Source organism: Hevea brasiliensis, chromosome 16, assembly GCF_030052815.1.
Source record: "Hevea brasiliensis isolate MT/VB/25A 57/8 chromosome 16, ASM3005281v1, whole genome shotgun sequence".
Classification (NCBI taxonomy): domain Eukaryota; kingdom Viridiplantae; phylum Streptophyta; class Magnoliopsida; order Malpighiales; family Euphorbiaceae; genus Hevea; species Hevea brasiliensis.
This window is the reverse complement of record NC_079508.1, coordinates 42,338,889-42,362,905: the sequence shown is the minus strand read 5'-3', so window position 1 is coordinate 42,362,905 and position 24,017 is coordinate 42,338,889. Positions and strand designations below refer to the sequence as shown.

The following is a 24,017-nucleotide window of genomic DNA, read 5'->3' as shown; positions in this document are numbered from 1 at the left end:
AAACTCCATTTCATCAACAAAATCCCAATATTTTTTTCAACAACATTTCCATTCCTCAATCATTAATCTCATATGATAATCATGTAAAAGTCATAAATAAATATTCACTTTTTCATTCATAAACACAATTTTCACTATTTACATTAATACCAAAATACATTACATAAGTTTCAATTACATATGAGAAAATAAAAGTTAATTACAAAATACCCAAAATGAAACCTAGTGTCATACCAATGCACTGATGTCGGTGAGGTGACACGGACACTATGCAGAGCTGCAAAAGGTCTCACCCAGTCTGTGGTCTACTGGGCTCTCGGTCGGTCTCTCCAGAACCTACGCGTGGCAAAAGCAACGCGCTAAGCAATAATGCTTAGTGGTGCCAATAATAAAATAAAAAGAAATAACAGAAAATAAATATGCAGTGAATGTAATGATGTCTCATTGCAAATAAATTTTCGATGAGTATTTGTAATCTTACTTATTTTGTACTTGTTATATTCATTATTTCATTAAATTTGTCCACTTTCATTTTTGGTTGCCCAAGTAACCTATACTGGACGACTGGACTAGATAAACGGGTAAACTGGCACTGGGTATCAAGTACCTCGGGCCGTCACACCATCGGTCACATATGTGTCTCCCGGTGTGCAACAGAACAGCTAATAAGCTGTAATAACATTAGGCACAAGGCCAAGTATCAACATAATGTCAGAATGGCTAAAGCCAACCTATCCAAACCAATCACATTAGGCCTACTAGGGCATTTTGCACTTTTAAGTTTCATAATTTTTGAATTTCAAGTTTGAATGTTACTATTCATTTTATTAGTCAACTAAAATATTGACTTTTGCATAGACAATAGGTACATTGGTTTTAATACTCCCAACATACCACATTTTTCATTCAAAATTTGTTGGTATTGGTTGCCAATACCATTTCTAAGCTTAATGTTAATTGGACAAAATTTTCAGTTTTCATGCTTTGTACTATTATTCTATTAGTCATTTTTGCAGTGGGAATTTGGCAAAATGATCAACATGAAAGTTGTTTCTTATTTTGTCTAGTTGAATTTCTTTTTTTAAATCACTTCATTTGAAGTTTTGTAGCTCAAGTTATGGTCCAAAAACCACAACTGACCGGATTGAAATTTTTCTGAACTGACCATATCTACAGTGCAGTGAATAGTGACTGCAACTCTCTTGTTGGATAGGTTCTGCTCATAATTTGGGTTAGGTTTTTTCATGAAAGTTGTTGGTCTATATCTCAGCTTGTTTCTGGTAAAATTTCAGGTCAATTGGACCATTCTACACTAAGTTATGGCCAAATGACCAAATACTATTCATTTGGTCATTCTGCAGAAACAGACTGCAGGTCACCCAGATTGGGGCAAGCTTTTGGTCCACTTGGTTTGGTCTTATGGGCATAGTTTCTTCACCAAAGTTGTGCCATTATGTGTCTAGTTTCATGTCCAATTGGCCTTGCACCAATTGAACCTCTACAATTCAAGTTATGGCTGCCCAAACATGCTGGACTCATGTCCAATTTTGCAGGTCACCTAGGGCAGCCACACTAAACCCAAATCCCATCACTAAACACACTTCATTTCTTATTTACCCATAACCAAATGGTCACTAATTGACCATTAAAACTCACTTTCATCATTACATGATGAAAGTCTCAATTTCATGCTCAAACCCTAACTCCAATTTCCAATTCATGGCATACACACACCAAACTCATACCAAATCACTTTATCCATCATCTATACTCATCAATAACATAATTAAGCCACTTAATTTCATCAAAAACCAACAATCCTTAAACTTTCTCATGGCTGCCAGATTTAGAGATTTCATTTACTCAAGTTTTTCTTTTAATTTCACACAATTTTTACTTGATTTAGCATGCTTACAAGATTAAAGAATGAAAAGAAATTGTTTAGTGCACTAACCTTTTTGAGCTTCACTTAACCTTGATTAAACCTCCCTAATCTCTTCTTATTTGGCTGCTAATAGCTTTTTCTAGGTGAAAGATTAAATTTTTGTGAAGAGACTTGGCAATTTTGGTGAACAAATGGAGAGGAAATTCAAGCTTTTAAGCTTGAAAATGGTGGAACCTCTTCTCTCTCTCTCTCTCAACATTTTTGGTTGCCCACAGGTTGAAGATGCAGATTGGTTTTTCAATTTTTTGGTCTCTTTTATCTCTTTTAATGAGTTTAACAAATTATGATTGGTGGAGGAAATTTAAATGACATCATATGATGTCATAATTAGCATTTTCTTTCATTTTCTTTTCTTCTCTTCTCTACTCATTTTCAATTTAATTTTTAGCAATATTTATTCATATTTTAGATCATAATAATTATTTGCTTAACTGGACAAGTCGGCCAAAAATCATCTCTGAAGACGAAATGACCAAAATGCCCTCCGTTTGGCTTAACAGGCCAAAATTGTCTGTACCGATTGAAAAATTTTTCGAAGTATTTTCTTGACATTCTAATGCCATAAGAACCTCAATGACCCTTCTCTGGAGTCCCAAAAATTATTTTATAATTTTTCTCCGGGGTCTAGGGCTCCTAGTTGTGAGAACTGCAACTTCTCACTAGGTTACCCATCGCTAGGGCACCGGCTCATTTAACTTGGTTGTATTTTATTTCTAAAATTTTTCCTAAATTTTTCTTATTAATATTTGAGTTAATTATGGTTCCTCACTTTAGTTTAAATATTTTTCCAAATGTTCTAGCTGTCCGGACCGACACTGATCACCGGAACAGTAGAATGTGCGGAATTGCTACAGGGAGGGTGTTACAACTCTTCCCCTCTAATTTAAATTTTGTCCTCGAAATTTACCTGATGCAAACAGTTGAGGGAACTGTTGCCTCATCGTCTCTTCACTTTCCCAAGTTGCCTCTTCGGTGTTGTGGTGCCTCCAAAGCACTTTCACCAGTGGAATCTGCTTATTCCTCAACTCTTTCACTTCCCGAGCCAGGATCCGTATGGGTTCTTCTTCATATGTCAAATCCGGTTGTACTTCAATTTCTTCCATGGAGATGACATGTGAAGGATCTAAGCGGTATCTTCTTAGCATAGATACGTGGAACACATTGTGGATATTATCCAGCTCTGGTGGTAAAGCTAGCTTGTAGGCCACTGGACCCACACATTCAATTACTTCATATGGACCAATGAACCTAGGGCTTAACTTACCTTTTCTTCGAAACCTCAGTACCTTCTTCCACGGTGACACCTTGAGGAACACTTTGTCGCCAACCGCATATTCTATTTCTTTTCTCTTCAAGTTGGCATAGGATTTCTGTCTGTCTGAAGCAACCTTCAGATTGGCTTTGATTAGTTTTACCTTCTCCTCAGTCAGTTTCACCAGGTCTGACCCTACTAGTTTATCTTCGCCCAATTCAGTCCAGCACACTGGAGTTCTACATTTCCTCCTATACAATGCTTCATACGGGACCATTTGGATACTAGCTTGGTAGCTATTGTTGTATGCAAATTTTGCCAGTGGAAGGTATCTATCCCAACTTCCCTCAAACTCAATGACACAACTCCTCAGCATATTCTCAAGGACCTAACATATATTTCACATTATTATTACCATTTCAGTTCAATATGTGTATTAGTTTAATTGGTTTCAATTGTTTACCTGGATTACTCTTTCTGATTGCCCATCCATCTGAGGATGGAAAGCTGTACTGAAGTGGAGTTGTGTACCCAAGGACTCATGCAACTTCTTCCAGAATCTCGATGTAAACCTTGGGTCTCGATTAGATATGATGGAAAGTGGAATTCCATGCAATCTAACTATCTCACTGATATACAATTCTGCTAATTTCTCTAGTGAGTAGTCAGTCCTAACTAGCAGAAAGTGTGCTGACTTCGTCAATCTATCTACTATCACCCATACTGCATCATGTTTCTTTTGGGTGAGAGGTAGACCACTTACAAAATCCATGGTGACCCGATCCCATTTCCATTCAGGTATGCGTATAAGCTGTAGCAAACCTGATGGAACTTGATGTTCTGCCTTGACCTGCTGACATGTCAAGCATTTAGTCACATTGTCAGCTATGTCCTTCTTCATACCAGGCCACCAATACTGAAGCTTCAGATCATGATACATTTTTGTACTTCCTGGGTGCATAGCATACACACTGATGTGTGCCTCTTTTAGAATACTGGCCTTCAATTCCCCATCATCTGGTACACACAGTCTTCCTTTGTAGTACAGACACCCATCTGTTTTCACTTCATAGTCAATTTCTTTCCCTTCTAGGATTTTTCTCATAATAGCCTCTAGCTTCTCATCTACCTTCTGTCCATCTAAAATCTGCTGTAACAGGTTTGGCCTCACTTGCAACTCAGCCAAAATAGCTCCATCTCGAACCAAAGATAGACGGGCATTCAATGATCTCAAAGCTGTGATGGATTTTCTGCTCAAAGCATTAGCAACTACATTTGCCTTCCCAGGATGGTAGTCAATTACACAATCATAGTCCTTCAGGAACTCAATCCATCACCTCTGTCTAAGGTTGAGCTCCTTCTGAATTGGCAAATATTTTAGACTTTTGTGGTCTGTGTAAATGTAGCACTTTTCACCATATAAGTAGTGCCTCCATATCTTCAGTGCGAAGATAATTGCTGCAAGCTCTAGATCATGGGTAGGGTAATTCTATTCATGTGGCCTTAGCTGCCTAGAAGCATAAGCGACCACCTTCCCCTCTTGCATCAATACACACCCTAACCCATTATGAGAGGCATCACTGTAGACCACAAAGTCCTTTCCTGACACTGGCTGTGTTAACACTGGTGCCTCTGTCAACATAGCCTTTAACTTCTCAAAACTGGTCTGACACTTGTCATTCCAGTCAAATCTGGCATTCTTGTGTAACAACTTGGTCATTAGAGCAGCTATTAAGGAAAATCCATTCACAAATCTTCTGTAATACCCAGCTAGCCCCAAGAAACTTCTGACCTCAGTTGTATTCCTGGGAGGCTTCCATTCCATCACTGCTTCTATTTTCTTGGGATCCACTCTAATCCCATCAGCTGACACTATGTGTCCAAGGAATGCAATTTCATTTAACCAGAAGTCACACTTTGACAACTTAGCATACAGCTTCTTTTCTCTCAGGGTTTGCAGAACAATCCTCAAATGTTCATTATGTTCTTCCCTGGTCTTGGAATACACCAAAATATCATCATTAAAGACCACTACGAACCGATCTAGGTATGGATGGAAGATACGGTTCATAAGGTCCATGAATATCGCTGGTGCATTTGTTAGGCCAAAGGGCATCACCAGAAACTCATAATGCCCATACCGGGTCTTGAATGCAGTCTTTGGCACATCTGCATCCTTTACCCTCAACTGATGATACCCTGATCTGAGATCAATTTTAGAAAATACTCCTGCTCCCTTCAACTGATCAAACAGATCATCAATTCTAGGCAACGGATATTTATTCTTCACAGTTACTTTATTCAACTGCCGGTAATTAATGCATAACCTCAAAGTCCCATCCTTCTTCTTTACAAACAGCACTGGAGCTCCCCATGGTGACACACTGGGGCGTATGAACCCCTTATCCAGTAACTCCTGTAACTGAATTTTCAATTCTTTCAATTCTGTGGGTGCCATCCTATAAGGAGCAATAGAGATTGGTGCTGTACCCGGCAGTATCTCAATAGCAAATTCGACTTCCCTTTCTGGTGGTAAGCCAGGCAATTCTTCAGGGAACACATCTGGGAAGTCTTTTACTATGGGTATGTCACACAGATCTGTCTTAGCCTGCCTAGTATCCACCACATGTGCTAGGTAGGCTTCGCAGCCTTTTTTCATCAGTTTTCTTGCAACTGTGGCTGAGATGACATTGGACAAGAAATCTGTCCTTTCCCCCATAACTGTAATCTCATTACCCTCAGGAGTTTTCAAAGAAATCCTCTTCAGTTTACAATCAACCATTGCCTGATGACGTGACAACCAGTCCATTCCCAAAATCACGTCAAACTCATGGAAAGGCAACTCAATCAAGTCTGCCAAGAATTCATACCCCTGAATCCTTAACGGGCAACCCTTGTACACTTTGTTCACCACTACACTGTGGCCCAATGGATTAGTGACCAGAATGTCTTGGTCACTCTCCCCTACTAGTATCCCCCTTTCTACGGGTAGATTGATGCAGATGTATGAATGAGTGGATCCTAGATCCACCAATGCATGCACAGATGTATTGTAGAGGGAGAACGTACCCCTGATGATGTCCGGGGCATCTTGCTCCTCCTGAGCTCTCATGGCGTAGGCTCTGGCAGGTGGTCTGCCCTCAGGCCTCTCTGCTGGCTTAGATGCAGGCCTCTGTGATGGTCCCACTGCCTCAGATTTGCTAGATTTTCTACCCCTTTGTGGTGCAGGAGCAGGTCTGTCTGCTTGTGTTGGAGCAGCTATATTAGTTCTGCATGGACAGTTCCTCAACTGATGCTCTGTCGACCCACACCTTAAGCAGGCACCAGTCACTCTCCAACACTCCCCTTTATGCCACTTCAGACAATGTGGACATGGAGAAGATGCTGGGGCTGGTCCCTAAACCTCATCCCCGAGAGCGCCCACCGATGGTGTGGACCGACCTCTCCTAGGGGTGAACTGTGGCACAGGCCCCGAGACCGACCGACCTTGTGGTTGACTGAACTCGTGCGGTGGACCTTTGAACTTCTTCCTGTGTGCAGAGATGAACTAGACCGACCGGGCCCCTCTTCTCGCTGTCTCTCTTACAGTCCGCTCACTTATTCTAACCTTTTCAACTTTTATTGCAGGTTCCACTAACTTGGTGAAGTCTGTGATTCCCAAGGCAGTAATCATGATCTTTATGTTGTCATTTAATCCCTCTTCGGCCTCATTAGGGACTATCTCCCTTCCGTAGCGGTTCAATCTGACAAATTTCTTTTTATACTCGGCCACTGTCAGCTGTCTCTGCCTCAGGTTAATGAACTCTCTTCTTCTCTCTTCTAGGTATACACTACCCACATATTTCTTCTTGAATTCTGAGAGGAAGAAGTCCCAAGTTATTACTTCTGGTTGCACTTCACTAGACACTGTATCCCACCATTCATATGCATCATCTTGCAACAGAGATATGGCAGCTTCTAAGTTTTGCTCTGGAGTGCAGTAGAGTTGTTTTAAAACCTTTCCTGTTCTGTTCAACCAATTTTCAGCTGCAACAGAATCATTTTCTCTCTCGCCAAAGAAATCCACTGCTCCAAATTTTCTTAGTCTTTCCAGGTGTGATTTCTGCTGTGGAGGTGGTGGTGGTGGTGGCATTACCCCAGCCATTTGTTTGAAGAATTCGGCCATTTGCTGAAACATGGCCTGTGGAGGCTGAGCAAGCTCTGCTGGAGCTGGTGGAGTAGGTTTTCCCCTACCCCCAGTCTCAGCTACTGCAGGTGGAGCATGACTCTCCACTTCCTCCTCAACTGCCCTCTGAGATGTGGGGTCCATATCCTAATCAAAATAACAAAGACAAACAGATCTGCATTAGTGTCACCTCGACTCTTACAAATGCAATGCATGGTATGGACTCAATCTAGGCCCAGAAACGCCTAAACCGTGCTCTGATACCACTAAATGTGACACCCTTTACCCGTCTATAGTGTAGCCGAGCAAGATATGCCACACAGTGTACCGGAACACCCTATTTTAATTCAATCATTTTTATTCTTCCTAATTTATTTTTTTTTCATAGTTATGGAGTACAATTTGTGAAATATAATTCATTTCAGTCATTTATTGAAATCATAAATTTATTGAGGTTCCGCAAATTTTATAGAAAATCCGGCAGAGTACCAGCTAAAAATGGAGAAAACAGTTCTTCGGAACCTATGAAAAACACGTCCAATATTTTCAATCAATCCCAAACTCCATTTCATCAACAAAATCCCAATATTTTTTTCAACAACATTTCCATTCCTCAATCATTCATCTCATATGATAATCATGTAAAAGTTATAAATAAATATTCACTTTTTCATTCATAAACACAATTTCCACTATTTACATTAATACCAAAATACATTACATAAGTTTCAATTACATATGAGAAAATAAAAGTTAATTACAAAATACCCAAAATGAAACCTAGTATCCTACTAATGCACTGACGTCGGTGAGGTGACACGGACACTATGCAGAGCTGCAGAAGGTCTCACCCAGTCTGTGGTCTACTGGGCTCTCGGTCGGTCTCTCCAGAACCTACGCGTGGCAAAAATAACGCGCTAAGCAATAATGCTTAGTGGTGCCAATAATAAAATAAAAAGAAATAACAGAAAATAAATATGCAGTGAATGTATTGATGTCTCATTGCAAATAAATTTTCGATGAGTATTTGTAGTCTTACTTATTTTGTACTTGTTATATTCATTATTTTATTAAATTTATCCACTTTCATTTTTGGTTGCCCAAGTAACCTATACTGGACGATTGGACTGGATAAACGGGTAAACTGGCACTGGGTATCAAGTACCTCGGGCCGTCACACCATCGGTCACATATGTGTCTCCCGGTGTGCAATAGAACAACTAATAAGCTGTAATAACATGAGGCACAAGGCCAAGTATCAACATAATGTCAGAATGGCTAAAAGCCATGAAATCACAGAATGGCATAATGCCATGTGCAGTACTGCTAACTGAACCCTATTGGCATGCCAACCTATCCAAACCAATCACATTAGGCCTACTAGGGCATTTTGCACTTTTAAGTTTCACAATTTTTGAATTTCAAGTTTGAATGTTACTATTTATTTCATTAGTCAACTAAAATATTGACTTTTGCATAGACAATAGGTACATTGGTTTTAATACTCCCAATATACCACATTTTGCATTCAAAATTTGTTGGTATTAGTTGCCAATACCATTTCTAAGCTTAATGTTAATTGGACAAAATTTTCAGTTTTCATGCTTTGTATTTACTGTTCCATTAGTCATTTTTACAGTGGGAATCTGGCAAAATGATCAACATGAAAGTTGTTCCTTATTTTGTCTAGTTGAATTTTCTTTTTTGAATCACTCCATTTGGAGTTTTGTAGCTCAAGTTATGGTCCAAAAACCACAACTGGCCAGATTGAAATTTTTCTAAACTGACCATATCTATAGTGTAGTGAATAGTGACTGCAACTCACTTGTTGGATAGGTTCTGGTCATAATTTGGGTTAGGTTTCTTCATGAAAATTGTTGTTCTATATCTCAGCTTGTTTTTCGTAAAATTTCAGGTCAATTGGACCATTCTACACTGAGTTATGGCCAAATGACCAAACACTATTCATTTGGTCATTCTGCAGAAATAGACTGCAGGTCACCCGGATTGGGGCAAGCTTTTGATCCACTTGGTTTGGTCTTATGGGCATGGTTTCTTCACCAAAGTTGTGCCATTATGTGTCTAGTTTCATGTCCAATTAGCCTTGCACCAATTGAACCTCTACAATTCAAGTTATGGCTGCCCAAACCTGCTAGACTCATGTCTAATTTTGCAGGTCACCTAGGGCAGCCACACTAAACCCAAATCCCATCACTAAACACACTTCATTTCTTATTTACCCATAACCAAATGGTCACTAATTGACCATTAAAACTCACTTTCATCATTACATGATCAAAGTCTCAATTTCATGCTCAAACCCTAACTCTAATTTCCAATTCATGGCATACACACACCAAACTCATACCAAATCACTTTATCCATCATCTATACTCATCAATAATATAATTAAGCCACTTAATTTCATCAAAAACCAACAATCCTTAAACTTTCTCATGGCTGCCAAATTTAGAGATTTCATTTACTCAAGTTTTTCTTTTAATTTCACATAATTTCTACTTGATTTAGCATGCTTACAAGATTAAAGAATGAAAAGAAATTGTTTAGTGCAGTAACCTTTTTGAGCTTCACTTAACCTTGATTAAACCTCTCTAATCTCTTCTTATTTGGCTGCTAATAGCTTTTTCTAGGTGAAAGATCAAATTTTTATGAAGGGACTTGGCAATTTTGGTGAACAAATGGAGAGGAAATTCAAGCTTTTAAGCTTGAAAATGGTGGAACCTCTTCTCTCTCTCTCTCTCTCAACGTTTTTGGCTGCCCAAAGGTTGAAGATGCAGATTGGTTTTTCAATTTTTTGGTCTCTTTTATCTCTTTTAATGAGTTTAACAAATTATGATTGGTAGAGGAAATTTAAATGACATCATATGATGTCATAATTAGCATTTTCTTTTATTTTCTTTTCTTCTCTTCTCTACTCATTTTTAATTTAATTTTTAGCAATATTTATTCATATTTTAGATCATAATAATTATTTGCTTAACTGGACAAGTCGGCCAAAAATCATCTCTGAAGACGAAATGACCAAAATGCCCTCCGTTTGGCTTAACGGGCCAAAATTGTCTGTACTGATTGAAAAATTTTTCTAAGTATTTTCTTGGCATTCTAATGCCATAAGAACCTCAATGACCCTTCTCTGGAGTTCCAAAAATTATTTTATAATTTTTTTCCCTGGTCTAGGGCTCCTAGTTGCGAGAACTGCAACTTCTCACTAGGTTACCCATCGCTAGGGCACCGGCTCATTTAACTTGGTTGTATTTTATTTCTAAAATTTTTTCTAAATTTTTCTTATTAATATTTGAGTTAATTATGGTTCCTCACTTTAGTTTAAATATTTTTCCAGACGTTCTAGCTGTCCGGACCGACACCGATCGCCGGAACAGTAGAATGTGCGGAATTGCTACAGGGAGGGTGTTACATAAAGTGTTTCTCAAAGTCTCACCGTAGAAGAAAGTACTGAGGTTTGGGACAAAGGGTAAGTTAAGCCCTAGGTTCATTGGCCCATATGAAGTCATTGAACGTGTGGGACCAGTGGCCTATTGGCTAGCTTTACCACCAGAACTGGATAAAATTCACAATGTGTTTCATGTTTCTATGCTAAGAAGATACCGCTCAGACCCTTCACATGTCATTCCCATGGAAGAGATTGAAATCCAACCGGACTTGACATACACAGAAGAACCTATACAAATCCTAACTCGGGAAGTGAAGGAATTGAGAAATAAACAAATTCCACTGGTGAAAGTGCTTTGGAGGCACCACAACACTGAAGAGGCAACTTGGGAAAGTGAAGAGATAATGAGGCAATAGTTCCCTCAACTGTTTGCATCAGGTAAATTTCGAGGACGAAATTTTTATTAGAGGGGAAGAGTTGTAACATCCTCATTTTAGCTAATCCGTACAGTCTACTGTTCCGGTGACCAGTGTCAGTCCGGACAGCTAGAACGTTCGAAAAAATATTTAAACTAAAGTGTGGAATCAAAAATTAACTCAAATATTAATAAGAAAAAAAAATTTAGGAAAAAATATAAAATAATTTTTGAGACTCCAGAGAAGGGTCATTGAGGTTCTTATGGCATTAGAATGCCAAGAAAATACTTAGAAAAATTTTTCAATCGGTACAAACAATTTTGACCCATTAAGCCAAACGGAGGGCATTTTGGTCATTTCGTCTTTAGAGATGATTTTTGGGCCAACTTATCCAGTTAAATAAATAATTTATATAACATAAAATATAAATAAATATTGTCAAAAATTTAATTGCAATTAAATAGACAAGAAATGGTGTGAAAATGAAAGAAAATAGATTTATTACATCATCATGATGTCATTAAAAACTCTCCCAACCAACCCAATATTGACACATGGCATAAACATATATAAAAGAGGCCAAATGGGCTAGAAAACAACAAAAAAATCAGAACCTCTTCCTTCTTCTTATCCTTGACGTCAACTCTCCTTCCCTAACCCTCCATGAACAGGCTTTTTCAAGCTTGATTTTCCCTAGCTTTCTTCCACCAAAAACCCTAATTGTCAATACAAAAAATTGCTCTTTCATCTTGGTGAAGCTTTGGGCAGCAAAATTTTGAAGAAAAACTGAAGTTTTGCAAGACCCAATCTTAGTTCCAAAGAGGTTAGTGATCAATCCTTGCTTTCTTTTTGAAATGCATGTTTAGGGATAAAAATTGAGCTAGAAAATGAGAGAAACTTAAATGAAATTGATAATTATGTAAACCCCATTTTCAGTAGCTATGTGAAGGGTAGGGTTTTGATTGTTTTCCTTGAATAAATTTGGTATTGTGGCTGCCCATAACACTAACCTATTGTTTAGAATGGTGAAAGGTAAGTGAATGCATGAATTGAGATGGGATGGGTTAGGGTTTGGGTATAAAATGGAGACTTTGATCATGTAATGGTTAAAGTGAGTTTTAATGGTCAATTAGTGACCATTTGGATATGTGTAAATAAGAAATGAAGAGGTTTGTGTAGTGGGAATTGAGATTAGTGTGGCTGCCCATGGTGACCTACAAAATTGGACATGAGTCCAGCAGGTTTGGGAAGCCATAACTTGAATTGTAGAGGTTTAATTTGTGTAAAGCCAATTGGACATGAAACTAAACACATAATGGCACAACTTTGGTGAAGAAACCATGCCCATAAAACCAAATCAAGTGGACCAAAAGCTTGCCCTAATCCGGGTAACCTGCAGTCTGTTTCTGCGGAATGACTTGTTTGTTCATTTGGCCATAACTCAGTGTAGAATGGTCCAATTGACCTAAACTTTTACCAGCAACAAGATGAGATATAGACCAACAACTTTCATGAAGGAACCTAACCCAAATTATGACCAGAACCTATCCAACAAGTGAGTTACAGTCACTGTTCACTGCACTATAGATATGGTCAGTCCAGAAAAATTTCAATCCGGCCAGTTGTGGTTTTTGGATCATAACTTGAGCTACAAAACTCCAAATGGAGTGATTCAAAAAAGGAAATTCAATTAGACAAAATAAGGAACAACTTTCATGTTGACCATTTTGCCAAATTCCTACTGTAAAAATAACTAATAGAACAGTAAAAATAAAGCATGAAAACTGAAAATTTTGCTTAATTAACATTAAGCTTAGAAATGGTATTGGCAAACAATACCAACAAATTTTGAATGCAAAATGTGGTATGTTGGGAGTATTAAAACCAATGTACCTATTGTCTATGCAAAAGTCAACATTTTGATTGACTAATGAAGTGAATAGTAACACTAAAACTTGAAATTCAAAAATTATAAAACTCAAAAGTGTAAAATGCCCTAGTATACCTAACAAGATTGGTTTGGATAGCTTGGCATGTCAATAGGGTTCTGTTAGCAGTACTGCATATGGCTTCATGCCATTCTGTGTTTCATGGCTCCTATGCCATTCTGTGACATAATAGCCTTTGGCTATGTTATTTAAGTTGATATACTTGGGTTTTAACCCTGATAATTATTACAGCTTATTAGTCGCTGCTGCACAATCGGAGACACAGCAGACCGATGGTGTGATGGTCCGAGGTACTTAGTACCCAGTGCCAGTTTACCCGTTTATCTAGTCCAGTCAACTAGTATGGGTTACTCGGGTAATGATAATAAACCTTACAAAATTTTAAGTGAATAATACTGCAAATAATACCAGAAATTAAGTCTACCCAAAAATGAAATCATACATTCTGCATAATTATTTTATTCTATTTTATTTTGTTTTATATTGTCACCACTAAGCAGAATTGCTTAGCGCGTTGCTTTTGCGACGCACAGGTACTAGAGACCTAGCTGGGGAGCCCAGCAGACATCAGACGGGGTGAGCCTTCAGAGCTACATCCGGGGTCCAGAGTCATCTCACATCTGCACTGCATATGGTAGGACATTAGGACTATAGGTGGCCCTTTTGTATTTTTGCATTTTGTATTAGTTTGGATTGTAACTAATAACTCCTGTAATTATGTATTAATGTAAATATATGAAATTTCATATTGTTGAGATTTTCTGCATAATGTATGTTGATAAATGAAATGTTGAGAATTATTTGTGAATATGCTTCAAGTGATGAAGTGAACAGAAAAGTTTTGAAAATAGTGTTGTGATTTAAGATTGAGATTTTGAGATTGACTTGAATGTGTATAATGGAGTTTGGATTTGGAAATTATTTTGGAAGTGTTTTTAAACAGGTTCAGAAGAACTGTTTTTCCAATTTACAGCCGGCACTCTGTCGAATTTTCTATAAAATTTGTGGATAAATTCAGATTTATCAAAATTTAAAATAAATGAATTATAAAGGGATAAATTGTAATAGAAACATAAATTGGTGCTCCGACACACTGAGTGGCATAACTTGCTCGGCTACACTGTAGACGGGTAAGGGGTGTCACAGTTGGCAACACATACTTCGTAAAATTCAAGGATAAAATCATAATTGCACCAACACATTTATAATTACAATTTATTTACAAAATTAAAATCAATTGAATAAAATTAGTTGTGTACAAACCTCTAGTGAGTCGCCTCTTTGGCTTGACTCACTCTTTCCTTTTCCTCTCCGATATCTTTATCTACTGAAACACAAAATTATAGTGTTTCAATACCTATCTAAATTATTTCTAATAATAATTTCAATAATTAATTTTGCATTTTAAATTTTACTTAGAAAGTCCCATAAATTGAGTTCTTTATATTTTGGACTATGGTGGTCACTATTCATTTGACTAGTTACGACAAATATTGACTTTTTCATATTTAATTAGTATATTAGTTCTAATTACACCCATATACCACATTTTGGGTTACAATTTTGTTGGCCTTAGTTGCCAATTACAATTAAAGGCCTATTAGGGTCAAATTTCAAATTTTCGATTTTGGTCTATATAGTTCACTGTTCCATTAGCCTATTCTATAGTGAAAGTTTGGCTAAACCTTCCTCATCAAGGTTGTTCCTTATTATGTCTAGTTTAATTCCCCTTTTGAATCACCTCATTTGGAGTTTTGTACCTCAAGTTATGGCTATTTAACCATAACTGGCCGGATTGGTCAATTCCAGAATTCTGGACATATTTTAGATTCTGGCAGATATGGGGAGCCAATTTTGGTTAGAAATTTGACTAGGTTATGGTCAGAATTTGAGTTTGCGCTCTTCATAAAAGTTGTTCTAATATGTCATAGCTTTCCATTGGTATAAAAATCAGGTCATTTGGACCTTTCTACACCAAGTTATGACCATTTGAACATGTACTGTTCATATGGTCAGTTTTATCCAGTGGCAGGGTACCTAATCCAGATTTAACTAAATTTTACACTAATTTGTGGTCAGTTTTAAGGTAAAGTTTCTACATGAAAATTATTATTTTCGGTCTTAATTTTCATCTCAAATTGGCCTTACACCAATTGGAGCAATAGAATTTCAGTATGGCCATTTGAGTGGACCAAGGTCAAGCTGTCCAAAATTGGACATTACCACCTTCACACTTCAATTCATTCCATGCATTCAATCACACTCCTAAACACACAAATTGACCAATTTAAGCATCAATTATGTCAATTGGTCATCAATTCACCAAAATCCCCAAATGCTATCAAAACCCTAATTCATTAAGAACCCTAATTCTCTAATTTGCACAATTCATGAATTTCAAGTGTGCAATTTACATCTACATACTCAGTTGAGTTTACATACACATTTAATTCCATAACTTTTCATCAAATCTAACATCTTCCTAGGCTAGCTGAATTCGTGGGACTTCCATTCATGCATGATTTTTCATGCTTTCTTAAATTATTTCTACATATTTGAACTCAATTTCAATCAATATATAACAAGAGAGCTTAAAATCAACTTACCTTTAATGGTGCTCTCCTCAATCTTTCTAATCTTCAAGTTTCTCCCAATCCTTTTGCTCCCAATCTTCTTTTCACACTCAATTATCAAACTTTTACTCAAGTGGCTATGGAAAATAAGGGAGATTTCAAGGAGATTTTGAGCTTGGAAGGATGAAAAATGGAGGAGGAAGGAGGACCATAGGGGACTGCAACAATTGAAGGAAGAAGAAGATAGAATTTCTCTTTAATTATTGGTATTTTAATATGATATTTATCCCCACTTTCATAATTTGAGAATTAAAATTTTAATTGTGCCATCAATATATCATGGTGATGTCATAAAAGAATTAAAATTTGAAATTGTCTTTCTTTCTCTACACACCTCTTCACTTTTTTAATTCTTTTTCATAAATTTAATTTTCTACATTTTAATGGACATTTAGGCTATGAGTCACCTCTAAGGGTGAATTGACCAAATTGCCCTTACCGGTCTGATACGTTTTTCCAATAACTCTAGATTGCTTCCTGAATCCTGATTCAATTATTTAACCTTGTTCTCAATTCTTTTCTGTGGTTCTCTCATTTCTACTAACTTCACAATTATTCCTAGGTCTGCAGTGTACAGGGTCCCACACGAAATTAGGGCAGCGACTGAGCTCGCAGTCACTTTCCGGTTCGGTCACTCGCTGTGGCCTTGGCTTATTTAACACATTATGCTTTGTTTTCTTCATTTCCATTTTACATTCATGTAGTTGCTAGTAATTTTTGTTCATAGCTTATCTAAGTGATTTAAATATGGTTTTATACATCTCAACTGTCCGGGCAGACACTGGTCACCAAAACAATGGAATGTACTAAACTAATAAACATATGGGTGTTACACTAAACCTTAAACCTAATTTTCTTATTCTAAACTCAAAATTTATATTTTTTTTTTCTTGTGCTTTCCATCCATTCTAAATATCCCTGGCCTTACTATAAGGAAAAAAAAAAAAAAAAACAATTTAGAAATGAAACTTTCCATTTTTAAATCAAAGATTTCTGTTTTTAATTAAATTAGAAATGGGTTCCGTTTCAAGTTCTATTTCTAAATTTTTCCATTTATAATCCATTTTTAATTAGAAACGAATAAGAAACGGAATATATTCCATTTTTAATTTAGAAAAAGAGATTAAACTATTTTGAATTAGAAACATATTCCTGTCCACTTCTATTTAAAAAATACATTTAGAAACATATGTTTTTCTGTTTCTAATTAATAAAAGTGAAAAATAAAAAATTATTTTTAAAAATTATTTTTTTTGAAGTTATTTTAAAAGTAAATTTTGAACAAAATAATAATTTACTACTAAAATTACAAAATAAAGACTATTACTAATATTATAAAAAATAAACATAGAAATTTTAAAAAATTACTAATAAAAATACAAATACAAGATTAAAACAATAAATTATAAAAAAAATTATCAATAAATTACTAATAAAAATACATTATTACTAAAAACAATATGAATTATTATTAAAAATTACAAATAAAAATAAATTAATAAAAAATTACTGCAATTGTATCATAATAAAAATCACTAAAAAAAATAAATTACTAATAAAAATGAAAGTAGGAGAAAGAGTTAGGAATAAAAAAGAAAAAAGATAAGAGAAAATTTGAAACAAAAGAAAGTGAAAGAAAATAAAAAAAAAAGATAAAAGAGGGAAAATTAAATAAAAAACTATTAATAAAGAAAAGAAGAGAAAAATAAAATGAAAGATAAAAAGAAAATGAGAAAGAAAATGGAATAAAATGGACAAAAGAATGAAACGAGAGAAGATAAAATAAAAAAAAAGTATTAGTGAAATGAAAAAAAAGAAAAAGAAAAAATGATATTAAAGATAAAATGAAGAGAATGAGGAAGAAATGAAAGGAAATGGAAGAAAGATAAGAAACCAAAGGAAATAGGAGAAAGAGTGAAATGAGATAAAAGAAAATAAAAAAATGAGTGACATAAGTAAGAAGAAGTAAATTTTATTTCAATATTTTTAAGCTTTCTTTTCAATTTATACAATTTAGAAACAAATTTTAAAATCCAATCCATTTCTAAATTTAAAAATGGATTTAAAAGAGAATTGAATCCGTTTCAAATTTAGAAACCATTCCTATCTATTTCATTTTTAATCTATTTTTAAATTTAGAGACACAATTTTTAGTGCTAAAATTAGAAATGAAATATTTTCTTTTATAATCTCTGTTTCTAAATATATTGCTAATTTTTTTGCACTCGAAATAACAAATAGATTCTTTTCTATTTCTAAATTCCATTTTTAATTTGTTGCAACACGTTATAAATAAATTTAGTTTATGTTCTATTGTAAATCCGTTACAAATTAGAAGCAAATACAATCTGTTTCTAATTTTCGTTTCTATTCTAACAATATCTTGTAGTGTGGGGTGCCCTAGAACTTCCAGAGTTTTCTAGCATTTATATTGGGTCAAAATATGCTTCAATTTATAACATTCTATTCTAGCAGCTCTTACAAAAAGCACATAATTGTCAGCAAAATAAAATGGGAATTTTAAGACTGCCTTTGTAAACCCAAACCCCATGCAGTTGCCTTCTTTGGACTGCTTGCATGTCTAATTAGAGCTAAAAATTTTTACTTTACTTTTTTTATTTATTTAATTAATTTCATGCCTTATGCCAAATATTTGACATATTCATTCTATTTATATTTTTGGATGGAATATGATTAGCTGTTTGAAATTTTTTCTAATTTATAAAATTTATAAAAAAAATATGATACAAGAAATAATCATAATACACATATTATCAATTGGGTTTTCTTAAGAAAACCCACCAGTAGTTTTCCCATTCACAAGAAAGGAGAATGACATAAACAAAATACAGGCCATAAGCAACTGGACAAGACGAGGAGGGACCCATTTGCCACAGTGCTCTCTCCAAATAGCACTGTCATATGCATTGCTCATATCCAATTTGAATGCAAAAACTATCCTCGTCTCCCTTTGCATCTAGTTTTCATAGAATGGAAAGTCTCCAAAGCAACTATAGCATTATCAGTAATTAAAATCCCAAGGATAAACACACTTTGAGATTCATGAATAAAGGGTACAAGGCACATTTGAGGCGACTAGCTAATACTTTAGAAATTAGCTTATAAATCAAATTACATAAGCTCATAGGGTGCAACTCCTTCATTGTCTTTGAAATTTTCACTTTGGGGATCGAAGTTAAGAAAGTATGATTGAAATTGGGAGGCATGGAAGTAGAATTCAAAAAAACCCAAGACTGAGAAAATCACATCTAACCAACTACATTCTAATAGGTGGTATAAAAAATAGGAGGCATACTATTAGGACCTGGAGCTTTAAGCAGATCCATACCCTTCAAGGCTAAAATAATCTCCTTTGCTAAAAATGGAGCATCCAGAATCTTAAAAAGTATCATCATTTACATTAGAATCAATCGCCCCAACCACCTCCTTTACACCTTAAGGCTGCGAAGTGGCAAAAAATTGTTAGTAATTTTGAATTACTGTTGAAATTTGCTCCTCACCTCCCACCCAGTTTCCTCCCTCATCCTTCAACTTGAAAATCCCATTTCTTCGCTTTCTATTAGTGGCCTTTTGGTGGAAAAATATAGTATTTCTATCCCCCTCTTTTAGACACAAAGCCCGTGAACACTATCTCCAGAAAACCTCCTCATCCTTTAAAACACAAGCTAAACTTTGTTAAAGTATCACATTTTTAGCTTCTCTGGGTTCAGACTGTAAATGTTCCAACTCCCTCATAAAACCTTTAATCCGCTTGCCTACATGACCAAATTGCTCTTTATTCTGCTGCCCAAGCACTTTAGCACACTGTTGCAATCTGGACTGAACAAAACTCGAACCACACTTATTAGATCGACACCACACATAACGAATGACCTCACCACATCGTTGATCTCAAACCCACGTCGCCTCAAAATGGAAGGGTTTATTGCCCCAATTTTGTCCCATAGAATGACTGAGTATCTAGCAAAATGGGACAATGATCAGAGGCAGTGCAACACTTGAGACTTTAAAAATAACAAAAACCATTCACCATAAGCAACAAACGATCAAACTTTCCTGAATATTATGCAACCCCACCCTACCATTATCTCATGTGAAGGAATTGCCCAAAAGACCTAAATCACGTACCCCAAACCTTTGCACCATCTCCCTGAGCGCATCCATAACAGTTTGAGATTGAGCCGACCCATCATTTTTATCAAAACTAATATAAGATTTCATTAAAATGGCCAAAAAGAACCCAAGGCACAGAACTCATCCCATGCAACTGTTGTAACAAATTCCACGTGAGATGTTTATTATGATGAAATGCCGCGCAGAAAAAAGAAGATAAAATCCACTTTGAGTGACACCACATTTTTTTTTTCTCTTTTAAAGTATCACATTAATTTGGTAAATTGTTTAAATTTTTCATTACTTAGATAATTTTTTTTTTTTCCGGTTATAACTTTATTCACCCTTTTTACCGTTGGCCACAATGACTAGGCAAGATACGTCACCGTTGAGGGTTACAAAATCCAGAAGCGGAAAGAACATTTTCAGGGGAAGAAAAAGAACATTCTAGACTTTCTAGTGAGATGAAGGCAAGTTACATCAGCACAAGTTCGTTGGTTTCTGTTGTTGTTTTCGTACATACGCTTCTCTTGTGCGATCCAATTCACCATTTCTCTTCATTTCAGCTTTAATTTGTCCACGAGACCAAAATCCATCATTTTTTAGTTTTTATTACAAATCAATAAAATCGCGACCACCGGAGTGGAAATGACGGAGCCGAAGAGGATGGCTGGAGGAGTTGCGTTGAATTTTCCAGCTAATGAGGAGGAAACAACGTCGTCTTCTCTTTCACCTCAGCTGAAGGCGCCTCCTCGAAGGTTGAGACGACGTCTGCTTGCGGAGCCTAAAACCCCTCTCTCTGCTGAAGACATCGAAGCTAAGCTCAGAGAGGCTAATATACGTCGACAGGTAAATTTACGTGACTTGCTGGCTTCTGTGGTTTTGATCCACAAAAGACGTTTGATTATGGATCTTTTTGAATCCCTCAAGTATCTTTTTATCGTGATGTTTTCCATTGTTTAATTGGAATTCAACTAATAATGTTATTATTATTAAGCTAGAAACCTGGAGAGGAAAGAAAGCTGCTTTGAGTTATGGATTTCATGCGATAGATTGTTTCTTCCCTGGAAAATTAAAAGCTGAACTAGATCAAGTCATCTTTTCTATTTAAATTGCTCTCTTCTCAATGAATGTTTTGTTTGTGATCTTAATTTTGATGTATCAGTTACCAACGAAAATTCGGCAGTATGGTTAGTTTGGTTTTTTCACGTTCTGGTGACTTGCAGCAAATGCCTTTTTGAGTAGGATGATTGATTTTCATTTTTTGTTTTGAGGGCTTTAATTTTATTAAGGTCTGCTGAAGGATGTTTTCTCTGTTGGTTGAGCAGCAATTCTACGAGTTCCTGTCAAGTAAAGCAAAGCCCAAGTCGAGAAGCTCTCCACAGACTTCCTGCCTAGGGGAAGATCTTGCTCAACGGCTTGAAGCAAGTCTCAATGCTGCTGAGCAGAAACGGTAATATGTAGGCCTTTTTTTTCCATGAAACATAGGAAATTAGATAATATTGGATTTTCTATCTGATGTTTTATATTATAGACAAGTGCGAGGGAAAATAAACAATTGGAGCAAGAAGGATTTAAGTTTTGTGTCAGTTTTATTTTTGAACTTCCTGCCAAATATGGATTTGCAGCTTCATCTCTAATTGTTTGAGCCAACTGGAAACTGTTTATTTCGTTCCTGCCTCAAATTAAGTGATTGTAGGGATGAGATGGCATTATCTTATGATGTTCGGCCTCGGAAGCCTGCACATGTGTTTGAATGTCAAAAAGTTATCCATGATCATGTGGTTAGGTGCAACTAAGTTTTGTTTTTGAACCAATAATGCATAAGTTATGAGGTGGCCCATATGCAGCAACATTTAAATTGCGGTTGTGGATGATTGTTGCATAACTGGGCTGTCACAGACACAAGTGTCATAGCACAATGCCTACGTTCGATCCAATCAATGAAGATAATATGTGAATGTAAAATGCACAAATTACAAATTTCGTGTTTATATTTGTCATTTTATGATGAACTCAAATACAAAGTAATATGACAAAATTTAAGCTTTACATTTCATGATTCTAAAACTGATTTGCAGACGTGTTAAAATGCAACAGTCTGCTATTACTAGAGTGTAGAACGGTGAGTATGTTTGACTGACAGTGTGCTATTACTGGTGTGTAGAACAATAAGTAGTATATATGACCAAGATGTAACAATTAAATGCGAACTGTAGCTCACATGTCAGTTCAAATGTAACATAACATAAACTTATCCTTTTCAAATTATGATCAAATGAGCAGGGAAAGCATTCTTACTAGTGCTCAGATACACCTGGTAAGGCTGGATGAGATGTGGCAAGCAGCTAAAAGTGGAATAGAAAAACATTTTGAGAAGGAACCTGATGAGCTTGGCATTAAAGTTCAATCACAGGTTGAACAAGCAGAGGCAAAGCATATACTTCTCCTGCAAGTCCATAAACAAAGGGAAGCTGCAAAGAGAGAGCAAGCAGCTCTGTCATTGAAGCAAAAAATGTCTAAGCAGAACAAGTACAAACAGTGTGTCTGTGCTGCTATTTATAAAAAAACGTGTTCCTGCTGAAAGAAAACGGTTGGGTTTGTTGGAAGGAGGTTGGAAGGAGAAAGAATGAGGGCCTGTGCAAGAGTACTGAAGGTAAGGCGGATAGCTCAGTCCGTCTATGGTCAACAAGAGACCGAGAGGAAAGAAAAAAAGGACCAATTGGAAGATCGCCTCAAAAGGGTATGTTAGTGGTTGAAGTTGCATCTTCCATGAAGAAATTGTTTATCATGTGTTGTTTTAAATTAATATCTCTTTCTATGGGATTTTAATTTGATAATGACTTGGCTAAGAGACAAAGGTCAGAATATTTGAGGCAGAGAAGAAACTTGAGCAGTCATCTGCATGCCAACTCAAAAATGAGCCATGAGCAGGAGTACCTTTCAAGAAAGTTAGCAAGGTGAATATGCGATTTTTTTTTTTTGGTTGAGGAGGGGGGGTATTTTTCCTTTCTTGTTTTCTCATTTCTTTAACCTTTATATGTCTTCTTTTCATTCTCATGTAACTCTGGTTATTTTTATTAAAGTAATATTTTTTTTTATTTACAATTGGGGGTAAAAGCTATTTCTACAGCCCCTAAACTATATAATGCTTTTATGGACTGAGGAAAGGAGTGGTAGTGAACGGATACAGTAAACATGTCAGCGTATATGAGAAGTGAACAAATCATTTGAGAATATTTCCATGTAATTTTCCTCTGATGTTCTATGTAATTGTGATTTTGGGAATTTAACAGGTACTGGAGGCGCTTTGTAAAATTGAGGAAAACTACTCTCTCTCTGGCAAAAACTTATGTATCCTTGGGGATCAATGAAGAATCTGTTAAAGCAATGCCATTTGAGCAGCTTGCTCTTCATATCAAGTCAACAACAACCATTAATACGGTGAAAGCTTTAGTTGACCGTCTGGAGAGTCGCCTCAGATTTTCATGGGCAGTCAGAGGTCGTCAATCTAGTCTAGCCAACATTGATCACCTTCTTAGGTTTGTTGCTTTCCCAAATTATACAGGCAATTCTAGCAATACTGCCCAAAGAGGAGCCAAACCAACCAAGTCTGTTAAAGAGGAAGCTCAGATGCCAGTAAAATTATCAAAGTTGTGCTGTGTGCATACATGATAATAGGACACCCAGATGCAGTTCTCAATGGACAAGGCGAGGGTGAGATCACTCTAGCTGAATCTGCAGTTAGTTTCGTTCGAGAGTTTGAGTTTTTGGTCAAGATTATAATAGATGGCCCTATTCAAATTTCACAAGAGGAAATAGCCTCTGCAATTCCAAGTCAGAAGACCTTCAGATTTCAACTGGAAGCTTGTGATAAAGCATGGTGCCATTACCTGCATCACTTTGTGACATGGAAGTTAAAGGATGCTAAACTGCTAGAGGGGGATTTGGTGAGAGCTGCATGCCAACTTGAATTCTTTATGATGCAAAGCAAGCTGACTTTAGGAGATGATGAAACTCTTGCTGATGATATGGAGGCTACCAAAAAGCAGGTTGATGTTTGCTTGCCCATGGCATATAGCTAACTGTTGAAGAACTTTTTCCTGTGTCT

General features: G+C 36.3%; 1 protein-coding gene and 1 pseudogene across 1 annotated transcript; both read left to right on the top strand.

The window, feature by feature from the left end:
• Nucleotides 1-24,017, top strand: part of LOC110637114 (uncharacterized) — a 72,897-nt pseudogene that overhangs the window by 46,551 nt on the left and 2,329 nt on the right.
• On the top strand, nucleotides 20,353-23,347 carry LOC110662638 (uncharacterized). Its single transcript, XM_058138753.1, has 4 exons — nucleotides 20,353-20,755; nucleotides 21,235-21,359; nucleotides 22,193-22,866; nucleotides 23,203-23,347. Exons 1-3 carry the CDS (start codon nucleotides 20,555-20,557, stop codon nucleotides 22,488-22,490), a joined length of 624 nt encoding a protein of 207 aa, XP_057994736.1. The 5' UTR covers nucleotides 20,353-20,554; the 3' UTR covers nucleotides 22,491-22,866; nucleotides 23,203-23,347.

Bases quoted from the DNA above. Each gene is read 5' to 3' on its own strand.
- LOC110662638 (XM_058138753.1), top strand. From the start codon at position 20,555: ATGACGGAGCCGAAGAGGATGGCTGGAGGAGTTGCGTTGAATTTTCCA. The intron at 20,756-21,234 runs GTAAATTTACGT...TTGGTTGAGCAG, and splicing joins AGGCTAATATACGTCGACAG to CAATTCTACGAGTTCCTGTC. The intron at 21,360-22,192 runs GTAATATGTAGG...TCAAATGAGCAG, and splicing joins AATGCTGCTGAGCAGAAACG to GGAAAGCATTCTTACTAGTG.